This window comes from Ischnura elegans, chromosome 6 (genome assembly GCF_921293095.1).
Source record: "Ischnura elegans chromosome 6, ioIscEleg1.1, whole genome shotgun sequence".
Lineage (NCBI taxonomy): Eukaryota > Metazoa > Arthropoda > Insecta > Odonata > Coenagrionidae > Ischnura > Ischnura elegans.
In genome coordinates this window covers 113,056,512-113,075,442 of record NC_060251.1, presented here as the reverse complement: position 1 = coordinate 113,075,442, position 18,931 = coordinate 113,056,512, and the positions used below count along the sequence as shown (strand labels likewise).

At 38.4% G+C, this 18,931-nt stretch overlaps 1 protein-coding gene across 6 annotated transcripts in view; it reads left to right on the top strand.

Annotated features, from left to right (window-relative positions):
• Positions 1-18,931, top strand: part of LOC124161510 (intersectin-1) — an 86,413-nt gene that overhangs the window by 10,225 nt on the left and 57,257 nt on the right. For all 6 annotated transcript variants that reach the window (XM_046537854.1, XM_046537850.1, XM_046537853.1 and 3 more), the window contains exons 5-16: positions 552-1,385; positions 2,179-2,299; positions 3,606-3,794; positions 6,294-6,565; positions 7,321-7,471; positions 8,261-8,383; positions 11,048-11,186; positions 13,246-13,374; positions 13,684-13,866; positions 14,216-14,341; positions 15,656-15,889; positions 18,149-18,336. In XM_046537854.1, coding sequence (XP_046393810.1) covers positions 552-1,385; positions 2,179-2,299; positions 3,606-3,794; positions 6,294-6,565; positions 7,321-7,471; positions 8,261-8,383; positions 11,048-11,186; positions 13,246-13,374; positions 13,684-13,866; positions 14,216-14,341; positions 15,656-15,889; positions 18,149-18,336 — 2,689 coding nt within the window. The remainder of the gene's footprint in view (positions 1-551; positions 1,386-2,178; positions 2,300-3,605; positions 3,795-6,293; positions 6,566-7,320; positions 7,472-8,260; positions 8,384-11,047; positions 11,187-13,245; positions 13,375-13,683; positions 13,867-14,215; positions 14,342-15,655; positions 15,890-18,148; positions 18,337-18,931) is intronic.

The window sequence follows — 18,931 nt, the reverse complement described above, 5'->3', positions numbered from 1 at the left end:
GGCAGGGTCTTATGCACAAATTGGAATGTTCATGTACAAATTGAGGTCAGAGGACCTCATTAAACACTATATTGGAAGTAATTACACTATCCTCTGTTAAACGCACGTGATGACTCATACTTAGGTATAAACAGGAGACTTGAATGTGGAATCAGCCGCATTTTGATAAAAGTTATTTATAGAATGCAAGATATTGTTGCAAATGAACAAATGTATCGGTTTGTGCACTGTTAACGTCAGGAATATTTAGTTTTTTTTTAATTATTTAAAAACCAATTTTAGGAAACAATAGCAATATTTAGGAAGTTAAATATGCCGTCGCCTGTTCTCTGATAAATTCTGTGCATTTTGGTACCTCATTTGTAGAGTTTGGTTGCGTATAAGTTGAGAAAAAGGTATCTATACAGTAGAAATAATATAGAATATTGTCATCTACACCCAAAAATTAACTTAACTTTTTGAGTTTTATTTTGTAGTAATTTTGCTGATTTAAGATTTGCTCCCTGCATGGTGTTTAACTGACGGCATTTGTTCCCTTACCTTCCCAACAGTCCTACCCCAGCAGCAGCAGCCGCCTCATCCCCATGTTGGGGGTGGGCCTCCTCCAATGCCCCCTCCCCCTGCTGGAGGCATTCCGAGACCCATGGTCCCTGGCTTCCCACCAGTTGGTTTGGCACAGCCCATGACGGCCGGGCAGCCCGTGAACAAGACCCAACCTGTCGGCATGATGCCGGTGGTTCACCCGATGGCTCAACCAATGGGTATTCCACCCCAGGCACCCATCATGTCCCAGCCCATGGGCATGATGGGACAGCCCTTGGCAGCTACGGCGGCTCCTCCCCTCGCCATGGCCCCACCAATCACCCATCCAATGGCAACGGTTGCGCCCATTGGCATGCCGCCTCAGCCGGTGGGCATGGCACAGCCTGTATCTATGGCACAGCCAACCTCTATGCCGCCTCAGCCAACTTCAATGGCACCTCCAGTCTCCATGACTCCGCCAGTTTCTATGGCTCAGCCAGTTTCCATGGCACAGCCAGTTTCCATGGCACAGCCTGTGTCTGCGGCCCAACCGGTATCAATGGCACAGCCTGCACCGATGACGCAGCCGTTGGCAATGACACAGCCAATGCCGATGGTACCACCAGTACCAATGACACAGCCAGTAGCAATGGCACAGCCAGTGCCACTGGCACAGACAGTGCCAATGACACAGCCAGTGCCAATGACACAGCCTGTGTCAATGGCACAGCCAGTTACCATGGGGCAGGTGCCTCCAATGACAATGGCACAGCCAATGGTGCAACCCCAGCTGAATCTAGATTCTCCCATCGCTCCAGCACCAGGCATTGCTGCTGTGATGGGGCAGCCTGCAATTAGCACAGGTAGGCAATTAGAGCATTGACATCTGTATGTACTTGCCGAAACATGAAATGGTATTGTGCCAAGCACATTTTTTAGAAATTAATGTGTTTCAGCATATTACATCATGAATAGAATGGATGGTTGCTGGCATAACTTTGTGTAACTTTATGTTGGATCAGGTTGGCTACTCTTCTGGAATGCTTAGACAGTCAGGGGAAATCCGGCAATTTTAATTTCTCTGAATAGTGAAGGAATGTGAAGGAGAGTGACAGAAATATCTGGATATCTTTTTTTTTACCGTAAATGTCTATTAATGATTTTGCCTCATCCTGCTATGCGTATATGTACTCTCAGTATTTGAAAATACCATTCCCAGGATGTCATTCAGAAAGTGTTCAAAACATGAAAAAACTTATAAACATTAAAATGTATTCTATCATTATGATTTTTACTTGAAAATTTTGAGTTTAATATTTCAATGCAACATTTTCATCTTCCATAATGATTAATATTTGGTGAGGCACAAGTTATGAAATTGGCGATTTGAAATATTTGAATAAATTGAAGTTCTTGTATGCTAGAAAAATAAACATATATTTATTTGTTGAATTAATTTGTATTTTTTCAAATTACTGAGAGTTGTGCTGATTTTTTAAAATTGGTTTTTATGATTTTTTTATTTAAATATTTTTTGAAATTATTAATATTCTTAATTTAAATTTAGTCCATCAATTGATACATGAAAGTTCTTACTTGATTTTTAATAGGTTGTATTGTTATTTCCAAGTATTTGAATGACATTCCTTTTTAAAGGTCCACTCATACCATCCATGACCCCTGTCACAACTGCCAGCGTCGCTCCCAGTGTCCCTGCTCCGCCATCTCTTGAAGGAACTCCCCAAAGGTCTAACTCTATTGCAAGCATTGAATCTCCGTAAGTATTTTCTCTTCAAAAAATTATCAAATGAAGTTTATCATTAACTGTTAGTTAATTTTTTTCAGGGAAAATGGGTAATATTTTTTAATGCTGCCGAGTCCTTTTCTTTTTGTTAATTATAGAGTATTTGTAGTTACTAATAGCTTGCCCCAACTTTTACTTCATATTCTGATGTTTTTTCAATGAAGATACACAAAGAATGGTATCAAGGGAATCGTTTGAGTGCAGCTGCATTGTGAATTTTGTTATGATTTGAGTTCACGTGGTCATTGCAAGAAGCATAATCAGGAATAAATGGGGTTGTTCACTCGGACTTGAAATTGCATTTCATCCGAACATTTGGTGGGTTGAAGGGAAATGTGAATTTTGACAATAAACATAGTGTTTCCTCAGTATGCTATTCTCTCACAAGTTTAAAATACATTCAGGGATTCTCTCTTAAAATATTAAAGAGAAGGTTTTTAAGATAATTTTTCCTTTAGTTGCAAAGATAGAGCTGGGAAGAGGTTGGTGTAAATATACACTCAGTCAGGAGTGTGTGAGATCCCTCCAGTGTTACAGCTGCAGCCAAAAGCTCCCATTGACAATGCAGTAAAAAAACTAGAGATGGGTCGAATAGCAGTTTTCTCAAACTCGAATGTCGAATACGAATATTAAATCATTGCTCGAATATTCAAATACATCGAATTTCGAATACCTCAAATACTAGAATTGCGCAAAGCATATTAATCGTACGTTTTTTATTCTATTTCCCTTGATGAATGTATAAATAAAAAGGTATACACTGGAACCTAGATCTATCGTTTTTCAGGGGGGATGAAAAAAACGATGAATGCGGGAATGTTTGACTAGGTTGCCTATGCAGCAGGAAACCCAGGATTTTGGTGCGCAATTAAGATTTCCTTTAAAGGATTCAAACCGGAATTTGGCTGATTATTGGCTATCCCACGGCACTGAGGTTCTCCTGGTGGGGGGAATCGGGGATTTTCAGATTTTTTCACCCGATCATTTTCAGTTCCCCATGTCGAACTCTTTTCACCGCTCTAATCCACGAATTTTGATGAAATTCGTCAACTTGCCTAATACTGCGCTACGTGCACTAAACGACTACAGTTCTCTACATTTTTTCGAGTCAATTACCAACGACGTGCGTGGGATAGTGTATGACACGAAATTCAAAGTATTTGAGGTATTCGAGTATTCGCGGATACCATTCGCACATCTCTAAAAAATACCCTAGATCCATCGTTGAGGTGTATTGGTAGGAATTGGAAATTTTGAACTAATTTATTTTTCATTGCAGTGTTTCTGTTGGATCTCCGCCATCTGCTCTGCCGTCACAGGATTGGGCTGTTCCCAATCCATCCCGCCTTAAGTACACCCAGTTGTTCAATACAAATGATCGAACTCGTTCCGGGCATTTGTCTGGTCCACAGGCAAGGAACATCCTCGTGCAGTCTCAATTGCCTCATCCAATATTAGCTCAGATTTGGTAAGAAGACTTTCCTTTTATTAGGCTCTTTAGTATATTACTTGCCATAAATTTGGGCAACTTTGAAAATTTTTAAAATTAAAATAATGATGCTGTGGCTTATCCTCTTCAAACAAAACTTTTGGATGATGTACTTCATGGACATGATGATTTTTTTTACTCAATTTTCTTTTATAAACTGCATACCTTTCAGCAAGTCTTCTGGGGCTTAAAAACTTTTAGAATCTTCAAGCCCCATTGTTGTTTTTTCAATACTTAATGACATATTCTTTTGATGGTCAATAGTTCCTGGAAGTGGCTATGTATTTCAACTCATGTTAGAAGTTACTCACTTTCTACTTATGGTTAATGCATGTTTTTTATAACTTCATAATCTTAACCTCGCTGTAAAATTTTCCTCATACAACAACAAGTTACAGTTGGATAAACACAATGTGAATGCTAAGGGTATGTAGTATTAAAAACTGGCATGCCCTAAAATAGATTTGAAATTGCAATAATTTGCTGATGGTTTGTTAAGGCCTAGTATACATAAAAAGCATAAAATTTTCATTAGTTCCACATGCACTTCCAGACATTAGCTACTACTTCAATTGTGTACAAAAGTAAGGTACCACTCAAGTCAGCATGGAGGCGAAAAGAAAGAAATTAAAATAATAAAACAGATGACCAAAGTTGTGCTTCTCACCAAAATTTTATGTTACAATAATTGATTGTGTGTGTGTGTGCACTCATTGGAGTAAATTCTTATCATGAGCATCATCAGGAATTATTTCACACTCCTTCAACTTTGGGGTACTCTGTCAAGTCTCAGCTTTATATTTTGTTTCTGCCTTCAACTATTTTAATAAACTTAATATAAACTTATTGGGAATAAAGGTCACGAGTGCTTCAGTGGGACATGCTTAATAAGGCTCATGAGGTAGACTGGCGAAATAATATCACTACTTAGCAGCAATACTTTCGCCTACTCCTCCATCTAAGGAAATACATAAATGTTCAAAATCAAAAACTCATCAACCGTCTCCTGCCAAACCAGTATCCTTGTCATTTTTTGTAATTTGTTCCAATCCTTTTCTTTCCTCTTTTGACATTTTATAGTGATTTATTGTCAATGAATTTTATATTAGAATAGGGAGCATACTAGCCTACTGTAGGCGTCAAAATGATGTGCTGCTATACTTTGCAAATTTATATCTGAGCTTCAGCGCATACCATAACAATAAATAATATGTCATTTTAAAGGAAATTTTATTCTCAATTCTGATTTAATTTTTGTTTCATAAAAAATTCAAAAATCAAGACATGCGATTGTAATAAATGAAAATACCTGATTTTTATGTAGTTACGATTATATATGGGCATTGAAAAATACTCCGAAGCGAACGAATGCTGCATTGCCACGTCTTGCGCACGAAACTTTGCTTCCTGATAACTGGCACTGGCCGAGCGCAGCCCCGTTTGGTAACATGACATTAATAGAAGTTATTAACATTCACAATTATTAATATTTTAATAGATAATGGATTATAGAAAAATTGCAAATAAATGAAGAAGTGTTTCTGTCAGTTTTATTTTTTCTTTCGGGGTAAACTGTAGGACTAGATAGCGTTTAAACATTTTCGTTATTTTAGAACGAAATATGCGTTCTAAAAATACGCAAAAGGCATTTTGTTAATCTACATTAATGTTTGCAACTTATTGTGGAAGATTAATGTTGCTTACACAGTACTTTTCCCTGGGTTGAGTTACAAAGTTCATGAAGTTGACAAAACGGCTAATTTTATTGTATGCGGAGTCATTTATTGTAATTGTGTGTCTTGATTTTTGAATTTTTCATAAAAAAATTAAATCAGAATTGAGAATAAAATTTCCTTTAAAATGACATAGTATTCATTGTTATGGCATGCACTGAAGTCCAGATATAAATTTGCGAAGTACAGCGGCTCATCATTTTGACGCCAACAGTAGTGGGTAAAGCGCTTGTCTACTGGCCAAAGAGCCCCACTTTTAAATCCTGGGTGAAGTCTTTGGATATCCCCAAACAAAACCCTCAAAGGGCAATGTGGCCGAGGGAAAGGAGCTGGCTCCTCTACCCTGAACATGTGAAGTTCACACATACAGGTCTGGGGTGAGCTCTACCTCACCTATCCCAACTCACTTTCGAGTTCAATCCCTGAGTGAGTGAGTGAGATTGTGATGACGGGAGTTATGATGGCTTTGTAATTTTCCACGTAATTTTTAAATAGCCAAACTGGTTTCTTCACTTACTGTATTATTCTCAAGGTTATAACTCCATCGATAATGACACAGTAAATGTTGAAACATGTAGGGTGAATGGAAGTTGTGTGGAAAATTACTTTGTCGTTATTACTCCCAACCTCATGTCAAAATTCCATGAAGTTGAGCTAGCAATGGTTGAAAATTATATACATATTATCAATTTTACTTCGTTGTGTTTGTCCGTGTGTCTTTTTAGACCTCTACATTCACTTTCAGGAATCTGGCAGACATTGATAGGGATGGTCGTCTCTCATGTGAGGAGTTTGTGTTGGCCATGCACCTCTGCGACCTAGCCAAAAGTGGGGAGCGACTCCCCCCAACCCTGGCAGCTGACCTGATTCCACCCTCGTTCCGAAGAATCAGGAGGGGCAGCGTCAAGAGCGTTGGCAGTGCTGGCAGCGGCGTGTCAGGAGGGCCAGCCGTTGCCCAGCCTGTGGGAGTCATCGACCCAATGGATGCCAAGGATCCAAATGGCCTCCCGACTCAGGGCAAGTGATGCTCTCTGGTGACTGCTATCATGAAACGAAATCTAGAGAGAAATCTCTAGACCACCTCTTTTTATTCAATTGGCATATCTGCCTCACTGTCTTCTTTTCTCAAGTTGAACTTCCCACTTCAAAACTCAATATATCCTATTCCTTTTCATTTCATCACTCCTAGTTTAGAATCTATCTGTGGTTAATGATGCTATACTCTTCCTCACCCCCCCTCCCCTTGTGTACATAGCCTTCATCCCTACAAATATGCACACCCTTTACACATTGTTGTGGGAAAGTTAGTCACTGTGAAGAATTTGTTCTGATGGAATATTGATGCTTATTCATGCCAAACGAAGCAAATTCTTCTAGGTTGTGCTCCAAACAAAAGCATTTGCTTCAAGATCATGCTAATGAGCATTCCCTTGTCATTCATGCATCCAGCCCAATTTCTCTGTGGGTTGAAGACAAGTTTGGAATCACTTCAAATGCTAAATTGAAATTGGAAGCTATAACGTGGTGGAAGGGCTCCATCATAGCAATGAAGAGACTATCACCTCCACGGTTTGTTTATTTGTCCTCTCCATGTTTTTTCAATCTACTTGAAAATGTTCTGACAGCCAAAACCGGTCGTTGTATGTTAAGTAAAGTGTGGAAATCACAAAGTCTCTTCATTGTTATCACTTAAAATGTTGTTCTCTTCACTCTCTCCTGATGCTTGAACTTGCCTTTGTAGACTTAACTATCAATGGCTTCTTCTTTTGCAGACTCGTTTGAGGACAAGAGGAAGGAGAACTTTGAGAAAGGGCAGGCTGAACTGGAAAGGCGGAGGAAGGCACTCCTCGAGATTCAGAGGAAGGAGCACGAGGAACGGGAAAGGAAGGAGAGGGAAGAACAGGAGAAGAGGGAGAGGATAAGGTGATGCGCTATTGTTTTTATTCTAGCCATCATTTCTAGAATCGTATTGAAAGGGCTTAGCGGGATAAGATTGTGCAAATAGTCCCATAGCTATTTGGAACGAGACTGGAACCTTTATGTGGAGCAAGAAAAAACATGCTTTTCAATCAATTTTATGTTCTCCATGTGGTCACTGCAGCTTTGGTAAATGCAGCTGATTAACTCCACAGTTTGAAAGTCTCCTTGTCTACAAGTCCAGCCATTTTTACATTGTCCACCATACGCCTCATTTTCTTGATGCAAAGCTAGATGCGAATGAAAGCAATATCGCATACATGTGTATGTTCAGCATATTTTATCATTGTCACTCAATGAATCACATTTTATTACAGCTGCTACTACCCACACGAGTGAAATAGGCATAAATGATCTCAGAAATGCATCGTGTTTGGACTCATTCATCTTTTAATTTTGCATATGTTGCTAACTTTGAAATCCCACAGAAATGTATCATAAACAGGGTAAAGCTCCCGTTTGGTTAATTTATACCCAATATTCTAATGAAGAAATCACTTAGTCTTATTTTCACTCTTTTTTTATTCCAAATGAAGTAGGTTTCAGCACATAATTCCATTTTCAACGTTGAAAGTTAGGTTTGTTGAAAAAAAGGAGCCTGGAAATAAGAATTAAGTGATTTCATTACGTTTTGACTCCCTGATTATTTGTTCTGTTGTATGAAACTACCAAGTTAAGCTGAAAAATTACGGCAGTTCTCATCCTTAACTTAACAATTTGACTTTTGACCCTCAGGCAGGAGCAGGAGCGCAGGAAGCAGGCGGAATTTGAGAAACAGCTGCAGAGACAGAGGGAGCAGGAGGAGCAGAGGGAAGAGGAGCGCAAAAGAGCTCAGGAGCAGAGAGAGGCTGCAAGGAGGTACCTATTCTCTGCTCTTCATTTATCAGGGTTCCCACTCAACCTTGAAAACCTTGAAACCGAGAATATGCTGTGAACTTCGTATGCCATGAAAAAACCTGGAAAAGCCATGAATTTTGTCTTAAAGCCTTGAAAATCTCTCAATCTTGATTTTATGATCGTAGAACTACAATTAACAGATTAAAAGAAAAATGGATATTTCGATCATATTTCAAGGTCATTCATGCGCAGACATGGCCATGGATTTATCTGGACACATCTTTTGAAGTGCAATTATTGGTCCGTGTGCCATGATGACACATTGACCTTTAGCCTGTACCAAAGCCGGAAGACTGGTAAACAAAGTGTTCATTAACACTTGCGAAAATTCAGACACTTCTTAACTTCCCTGGCACCCTGATCCCTCTATTTTCCCACTCAAAATCTTTAGCTGGAGCTGAATTTGCAAACGATATGTGACGTCAGGAGAGATAGCGCTTTCTTTGCTGCGTTTGCATTCATGGTATCTGCCGCGTTTGTTAAATTTGTAGTTAACATGCGGCCGATGATTGTTACGTGATCAATATTTCTGCCTAAAATGGTTTATCTACAAACCGTGAATTTGAAGACATTTAGACAGTGAAAACCTGGAAAAAACTGTGATTTTTATAATTTAGATCGAGTGGGAACCCTGTTTATTTTGCAGATATGCTTAATTTGATAAAAGTTTTGGTTCTTCCATTAATGTAGTAAATAATTTGCTTTTTTTGCTGTGAAGAGGATGCATACCTCCCCATAGACCAGTCATATATTTTTTGTTGGCCTATCACTCCATTAAAACTTAAGCTATCATCTTGAAAGTTTTGATTGTACACATGTAGAGGACCTTACTGAACATTTACCTGTTTCTCAAGCATAAAAAAATTTCATCTTAGAAAATACTGAGTTAAAACTTTCATATATACTTGAGGTACAGGCAGATGTTTATCTGGGTGTACTTTATTTAGCCTGAAAATTACAAGTTGAGGGCGTATGTTTTGAGTAAATCATCCTTAGAGGCACCGAATTTTTGCAAACCAAGATAAAATGACGATGGAGCGAAATTGACTTGGTTTAGTGAAATTTGCTCAGTTTAGGAAAAATTCGTTTTTCATCACTTTTTCATGCTGAAGGTTGACCGTACTCCAAGAGAACCTTATAATAGTGAATTTTTTGTGTTGGTTTTGTAAGAAATACAACCATTCGTCATTCAAAAGTAAATATTTGCCTCTAATATTCCATCATCAAAAAATACAGTTCAAATGGTAGGTATGCATCCTCTTAAATTATTATGGTAAACTCATTATTACAAAGTTTGTGGGACTGAAAAACTGGAGGTTTGTAATAACAAACTTCGTAATAGCATTTCTTTCAGGAATTATCACAAAAAAATGTACCTTTCCAAAATTCCTTGTCTCTTCAATCTCCTGTACGTATACTTGCACTGCGGAATACCTTCAGGGTATGATATCAGCGATTGAATAATGAAAAAATACATAAAATCCTCGATATTCGAATGATATGTGTTCAGAGACATTGTTCGTAAACGTCGATAAACCTGTGCAAGGCATTGAAAAGTGTGGTTATCCTGTAGAATGCAACACTGCAGTGCAGTTTTGCATTAACTCAAGTGTTGTGACGAACTTATTTAGTTGCACGTGTGACGTGGTATGCCAAATATAATGCTCTATCTGGGAAGGAAGAATGGGCGAAACGCTGAACAGTTGCTGACTTCACAACGGATTTAATTGACGCTGTTCAGACTGTGTCCAAAGTGCGATTTCATTTATGCCACACTGCGTCGCATCGGCCAACTCGAAAGGCACCAAATGTGAAATTTTGGGCACGCTTGAATTTTTCGAATGTTCATATCTCTGAAAGTTCGTAAATCAAATGTGCATAGGAAGTGGACTAACTGTACATCCAATTTTAGAGCGGTAATGAGTGGGTCACCATGATTCCACGGGAATGAAGCTTACTATATGATGTAGCGTGCATACTGAAGTATCCAAGTATCTCATACTGAAGAAAGAACCGTAATTGATGCTCTTGAACACAGTACACGAGGAAACTTGAATGTGGCAATGATTATGACGTAGCGTAGTTTATATCCACCTTTAAAAATGCCATTAGTGTGTCATAAACCACTGTTAGTATATAAATGCCATTGCTTCTCCGTGGAACTTCGTGATAAAGTTCACTTATAAACCTCTGGACTGGAAATGAGGTTTGTAATTTCGTAGCAATGAAACTTTCATAATAACATTTATTTTACTATAGATTGGATTACCCTTTTCATCGGGACCAACAGTTTGCTTCATAAAAACGAGAACTTCTTAATAGTTGTTCATATTAACGAGAGTCTACTGTGGTGTGATTTGAGATGTATTTTTGCGTTATACGTGTTCAGTCTATGTACTTAGTGTTAATTCATGATAAATACAGATCATGTCTAGATACACCTTAAATTGTTGTGAATAGCTACCAAAAATAATTTTTTTCAATTTCCAAATGTTAATGTTTATTGATCTGTGGCTGGGTGAATGAGAAGAGTTTTGGATTTCACAATGCACTTAAGAAATGAGAGAAGCATGTTGAAATATGACCTTTTGTTCTTATTGATTTATTGACGTTTTTGTGTTCCAGGGAAATGGAACGTCAGAGGCAGCTTGAATGGGAGAACCAGAGGTCACAGGAGCTTCAGTCTCAGCGGCAGAAGGAACAGGAGAAAGTGCTGCAATTGAAGGCCAAAAATCAAAATCTTACCATCGAACTTTCGCAGTTGGTAAGTGGTGTGACATGATGATGACACTATTTGTCAACATGCATAGTAAGTAAATTTTGCCATTAGAAGGGGTCACAATACTAAACATTTCATTTTATTTCAACTACATACCTAGAATGGGTGAGAACATATCTGGTGTCACAATGGAGTATAATGATAGTGATCTGGATCTCTTTAGCCTCCCCTATCACTTTTTTCAATTTAGCAGAGAACCTTTGTTTTATCCGAGCGAATCGGAAGGTTGTTGGAAATTCTGTGCTCATCCATCACTGATTTTTCTAGTTCTCCATGTTGTAAATGCTTCTGGTACTTTTTGGTTCTGGTGGCTGCAGCCCTTCCCATCCTTTACATCATTCATCTTAGTTCATACCTCATTTACTTCAGTGAATAAGTCTCTCTTAATCACTTACTTTCATTGAAATTCACTTGAGGAGAGTGAGCCAGTTTCTTAGGTAGGTGCAATCTAGCTACTTGGGAGATTTTGGAGTGAATGAGATAGTGTCTCTATCCCCTCTTGATATTGTATTTGGAAGTTTGTGATGTGTGGAAGTCATCCATTCATAATCAGGGCAAAAGGTTTGATAGTTTATGGCTTTGGAGATCATTCAGCTGTTGCTACAGTTTTAACTTCCTTTATATTTTATACTTTATCCATATTATATTTTCATCGGTGGTGAAATTTTGCATTCAGTTCTTGAAAATCAGTTAGTGATCACGATCATTAATATCTACAATAATGTCAGTGTCTTTATTTGCTTTTCTTTCATTGAGCATACATTTTTTATATTAATAAAATTGAATGCGGTCAGTTTTAGTGTGGAGTGTGTTAGAGCTTGAAGTTGATATAGAGTTGGGAAATTCATTTAAATGGGTGCAGTATTTCTCATCTGAGGGAAGCCCTATTTCATGTATAGGTTGTTCATCAGGGTTCTGACTGGGTTGTCAGTTGCCTCTCTGCTGACATCTTGATGTGTATGTCTTTTGATTGTTATCATGGCATGCCATGACGGTGATATAAACTGGTTTATTTACTCTTCATCAATTTTATAAGTCACAAGAACTCTACACATTTCGTATTTCATTTCATCTGTCATCTGTGGTGATATTTTTTTCTACCTTTAAAAATCAATTAGTAATGATGACATCAAATTGCTAGTATAGTTTAGGTGCCTTTGCTTGCTTCTCTTTCAATGACACTAATTTTTTTTGTTTGTATGGTTAATTTTAACGAGACATATGTTAGAGCTGTAAATTGAATTTGAGCCTCAAAATTCAATTGAATCGGGCTGAATTTGATTTGATTTGCTGTAAATATCAATGCTTTTACGGTTTAAATATTTTATAATGGATGAGGTGTAAATATTTGCATTCTAATGATTCATATTTTATTTGCTCTGCTAAGTGATCAGTTTTTTCATTTGTCAAGCTGGTTATGGTAATCTGTCACTCAGGAGGATCATCCTCCTTTCAATATTTTATCCCATCAAATGTGATTTGAATTTTAATGACTGTGATCATAAACATGATTTTTTTATTTTATCGTTTCTCCAATTTGATTCCAAATTGATTTTTTTCCATTTAATTAGATATTTTAGGAAGGTGTTTGCATCTCGATAATGTGTGGTGGCACTAAGAACGAGCTCATCCTTCTGCATCCTAGTGTCAGAGGGAAAAATTTGAAGGAGATTCGGCAGTATTTTTTTTTCCTTTTCCATATTTTTTTTAGGAAGATTCAATTTGGCTTAATATGAAGTAAGAATCTCTGATTTGCACTGCCAAAATATTCAGGACTGCTGTCAGATTTCTAGTCTGTTTAATGGTTCCACAGTCTCCTATGTTTCAGCTCCTAACTCAGGTGCCGTCTTCAAGGAAATAAATTTCAATGATGTCATTTCCCTTTAGACGGTGCCTGAGTAGTCGGTAGTGGAAATGTCAGAGGCAATGGAGACATTACACTGGCTGGAAACTGGAGACAAGTTCCTTAATATCGTTGGCCGGGAGAAATCAAAGTCATATTTCGACTCTAATTTTGGCCTCTTTTCTTTTTTAATCTAAACAGAATGAGAAAGTTAAAGATCTTACTGGTCGCATCTCTGAGACTCGAACCGGAGTCACTGGAGTGAAGAGCACTATAGATGGCATGAGAGCTACCAGGGACTCAAAGCTGCAAGAAGCGTCCATGCTAAAGGTAAGTCCTCCTAATCAAAACTTTTGGTATTGTGTGTGATGGACTAAATCCCAGTCATCTTGATAAAATGAACTTCGACCTTTTCCTCAAAAGCTTTATTCGCCTGGTTCCTGCACTTCAGTGAAATTCTTGCGCGGCTCTTGGGAGAATGGCACAGGAGTGCTAAAAATTTGTGGGAAAATAAAATTTTCGTGGAAAAGTGCAAAGTTCATTTTTTCAGTGCTGTGAACTTCGAGAAGGTGACAGCCAGAGTCTTGTCTGGGTACGATAATAACCCAGTCATTCACATGGGTGTTTTGTTTCCATCAGGCGAGGCTGAAGGAGCAAAATCAGCGTCTTGTTGCATTGGCTGCTGAAAAAGTGCGATTGGAGGCAAAGAACAAAGCAAATCTTCAGGCCCAGGGCACTGGAGGAGACGTGGTGCAAACATTCACTGATAAACAGATCACTTTGAAGCAGCTGAGAGATAGGCTGGATGATATGCAGAAAGAGGTGAGGAGAATGGTCGTAGCAATTATTATAATGTGTAATCTTATAGTCTGCAAGCGACTGAAAGAAAGCTATGATGAAATACCTGAAGGTCAACACAGAAAACTATTGAATTAATTGCGTATTTTGACTAGAAGCTTTTTTTCATTTTTAGATTGCTTTTTGCATGTATTCCTAATTTTGAAGCTACCAACATATTTGAACTGTGTAATATAGAACTTTGAAGGTTTCATTTAATGATTTATGTGTACAATAGGTTGATTTACATTGGTTGTTGGTTTTGAGTTCATTGATGGGTAATTTCAAATTGTTCTGTTTTTGACTCATTTTCGGTGTTGGTTTTTCTCTTCAGATTGATGGGAAGATGCAAGATATTGAAAATAACAACAGTCAGTTGAATGAATTGAAGGATCAGCTATCAAATCTAGTCCAAGAGTGTGAAAATATTTATACCGTTTATGAAGAGAAAAGGAACCAGGTTAGTCAAAAGCTTTTTTTGTTCTAATGTATGTAATTGTTATGGATTATAAAATATTTAAAAACAGATTGGCATTAATGTCTAAAGGCCAGCTTTGAATATGTGTGAAGGTCTTTGCATTTTGCTACAGAGGAGCCACTAACGAGAAAGCATTCAGATATTATGAAATCCAATTGTTGGCCATTTTGTCTCATTTCCCCCTCGTGTAAGCAAAACTATGCATTTGCCAAACCTCTCCCCTACTTGTTTATATAAGATTTTTTAAAATTTTTATATTTACTTCATATAAAAGAAGCCAAATATGTTATACCATTTTCTAAGTGTTTCTGTTGCAATGTCTCATAAATACTATAAAAAACCATGCACATAAAGTGCTCTAGTTGTATTTACAGGTAAACTAAATTTATTTAAGTATTAAATATTTTATTATTATGTATTGGTTCCCATAACACTCAACACTATCTGGGCAGTCGGCATTACATATAAAAAATTTACTCTTAGTGTACAACTAACTAAATGCTTTCCTTGACCTCTCCTTTCTTCCATAAAGAATAAGTTCTCAGTTGTACAGTAAGTACATAAATCTGTGTCATCCCCGTTCCAAAGGAATTCTTATATAATATTAGAGCATCTCCTAATGTTCCAATTTAAAGCAAACCCATTTATGATGCATTTATAGCCATACATCTCAAAATAGGCCTTACTACCATATTAATAATCGCTAAAAATTGCCTTTCAATTAGTTTTCATTTATGGACATAAGGCTGTGGTCATTTGAATTACTTACAAACCATTTTCGATTTGGCAAGACACTGCACTGACACCGGTCGTGCTTAAGATGCCCACTGATTGACTACCAAAGCCATAAGGATGGATTAGACCATATTTCTTATGTATTACAGCTTATGTCCATTTCGGAATGGCATTTTGGCTCCGATACAGTCCTTATTTATTATTCATAGAGGTTAAAGTCTATCACTTAGCTGTAAGAATTGTACTTCTAATAAAGTATCTTTCTTGACCAAATTACTGTTTTAAATTTTTGGTTTCCGGTTCAATTGGAGAAGTAAAATTTGTCTCTTGCCAAGGAAATAATGTCCGTTTTGGAGTACATTTTCCTGAATTTTTTCATGCCATCTGCTCAGAGAATTCGTTTAATGTTGAAGAACCTTTGTCCCATTGTTGACCAGGCATTAGCATGCTGATGGTTGGGCTGAAAGGCCTTATTTATGATACCAACAGTCTCATTTGCTCATTGAAAAACAAAGTGATGGTATATTTGTGAATGTTTTTCTGCTCTCTTCACGTGCGAAGGTTATCAACATGAAGGGTGGGCGGGCAGGTGATTACTCGGCTTGGGGCGATTCTGGCTGGAATGCGGGAGGTGGTCAGGCAGACTCTTGGGGGACGCAGCCGGACAATTGGCCCGCTGCTGCCCCTGCCGCTGTGCCTGAAGCTCCCCCTGGCTTCATTCGTCATCGTGCTCTCTATGAATTTGTCGCACGCAATGCTGATGAGCTCTCATTCCAGCCAGGTGATATTATAATGGTAAGTTGTTTAACCACTGAGCAAACGTGCTAAATTCACTCCCAATAGTCGGGACATTGTGGCATTATTACCTCAAGTATACAGACTCCTATAGGTCGTGTGTCATTTTTGATGTCTTTGTAACTTTGATTTTAGTAACTTTGCCACGAGCAATTTTCATGAATATTTTGGAACGTAGGTTTTTGCAGCGGGAGGCATCGTTGCTAACGATTTTCGGGAGCAGCTGCGTGTTGCGCTTTGTCATGCGAGGTTTTGTGTCCATTACAGGGTGGATCATCAGGCGATGAAGCATTCGGCGAAGGCATCGCCTGATGATGTGCCCTGTAATGGATGCGAAAGCTCGCACGACAAAGCGCAACACGCAGCTATTTCATGAATATTTCTCGAGGCAACGTTACTAAAGTCAGAGGTCAAAAATGACACACGAGCTGTGGGACAGTTGGTACATAGCATTCTATTCATCATGGCGGAGAGGCACATACTCAAGGGTTATTTAATTCTGTTTAATTATTCGTGGCTGGCAGTAGGGTGGTTTCCTATTATTTTTTTATTGCCAAAATCGAAAGATTATTACTCCTGGAGTACGTATTTCACGCTTTTAGATTTTTAAATGACGAGATCTATTTTTCGCGATTAAATGAAAAGTGAAAATTTTCAAGCGCGCGAAAACGCGACACGTAAGTAGGAATGATGGGAAAAAAGTCCGTGTGATGCATTTCTGGTTCCCCCTCCCGCCTTGTGAGGTGACCTTGGAGAGGCTCTGAGCGCTGATACGACGCAGGATGCTAGCGGGTTGCTGAGTACCATGCTATCTGGTAGCGCTTGGCTTAAAAAAGGTTTATTAATACCTTATCAAACGAAGAAAACTTTCCGACCTTAGCCAGTTTTAATAGGTTATTATTAAGACATGTTCCCCTGAGCTCTGTGCCTCTTACATGCATTGGTAACCTCAGACGATGTATAACTCCTATCCTCTCGTGTAGAAACTAGGTCCCTGTGACGTCACGTAGAGTGGCATCGCATGGGCGCCAATCTGGCCTTTTTCAAATGAGGATAAAATTTGGCCCTTGCCATTCGTCTAAACCGGTATTTCTAAAACCAAATAATTTATGTATTATGAATACACTAATGGTGGGTAACGAATCGCAATCAATGCCTTTCGTTTTCTTCGATGATGGAAACTACCCTGTTGGCTCCATAAAAAGCAAGGCTATACCGACACACCAATTCCAGCGAGATCACCGAAGTTTAGCAATGTTTGGACCAGACTAAGATTATTGGATTGTATTGTTGACCATGTATACTCTGTGGTTTTCTTGCCTCGTTGTATCCATAGGTTCTGTCTTCATATGGTAGAAAGTATTCAAAGTGGAATCTTTCATCAATTTTTTTCACAATTGTGATAAAATAATTAAGAGACTTCTACAAGTGATTAAAATTTTTTTGGCTATTTTATCGCTCCATGGTTTGGGTGACCCCAACATTTCTGGACCAATTCTGGTCACTTCCTCGAGAGAATCTGGTTTAATTGAGAAAGTGGTCAGCATCAATCAGGGAACCTTTGGTACACTCTTGAATTGTTGCTGAAAAAATAGCCCAATAGTCTCTGATCACCCAGACGACCCCCTGCAAAAGTGTTAATGAAGGAGTATAGGGACTTTGAGGATATTTTTCCATTCCATTTTTTGATCTGTTATTGAGTTATTCGAAAGTCCAATTGAAGCGTCTGTTACTTTTCAGGCAAAAATGAAAGCTTTGGAAAGGTGGTTTTGTGAATAAAGCTGTTAAGTGGGTTGAGGTGGTTTTTGTACTATGTCTGTATAAATTGCGATTATTATACTATTATAGGTGAAATGTGGCTTCTAAGAAATATGCTCTCATGAAGTACTTTTGAATAACTATTTTTACCGAAATTTATGCCAAACCAGCATTTGGTATGCTTGTGCTTTCGGCATTTGTCTGGGGACATTAACAAGTGAACTCATTCCTGAGCTAGACTGTCACATGACGTTGCAATAGGTTAAGCATTGAAGCTGTCATTCTTCGCTGACAAGATTGAAATTTTAACCTCAATTTTAACATCTTTAGAGGTTGCTCTGCCAGGGGTAAAATGGTATGTACTGTTCTCATTGAAAGTTGGTGTGAACCCTGCTTTTCTTGCTTAATTTATCATTTGACTTCCAATCTATCACAATAAATCATTCGAATGTTTAAGGTTCCACGTTTAATTGAATGATTGCTTTGTATTTTCTTATGGAGGTCCCAGAAAATCACAATGCAGAACCAGGGTGGCTTGCTGGTGAGCTCCGAGGACACACTGGCTGGTTTCCTGAGTCCTATGTGGAAAGGATTGATCCTGTTGTTGGTAATGGTGATTTGGCCAATGCCCCAGGTGTTGGTGCTGATGCCCTGGGAATGGAGGCTTTGCAAGTGAAGCGAACACTTGAGTGAGTGCATTTTTATATTAATCACCAACTCCATTTATTTTTTTTATATATCTTCACCATCCCGAATACAGCTCAATAGGGTGGTTTCCTATTATTTTTTTACTGCTTAAATCGAAAGATTAGTACTTCTGGAGTACGTATTTCACCCTTTTAGATTTTTAATTGACGTTATCTATTTTTCGCGAATAAATGAAAAGTGAACATTTTCAAGCGCGCGAAAACGCGACGGCTAAGTATGAATGCTGGGAAAAACCCGTGTGACGTCGTTGTGGTTCCCGCTAACGCAAGTGAGGTGACCATGGGGCAAGGCTTTGAGCGCTGATACATCGCAGGATGCTAGCAGGTAGCAGAGTACCCTGCTAGCTGGTAGCGCTTGGCTTAAATAAGGATTATTAATACCTTATCAAACGAAAAAAACTTTCCGAACTTAGGCAATTTTAATGGGTGATTATTAAGGCATGTTTCCCTGAGCTCTGTGCCTCATGCATGCATGCGCAATCTCAGACGATGTAAAACTCCTATCTACTCGTACAGAAACTTGGTCCCTGTGACGTCACATGGAGCAGCATTGCATGGGCACCAATCTGGCCTTTTT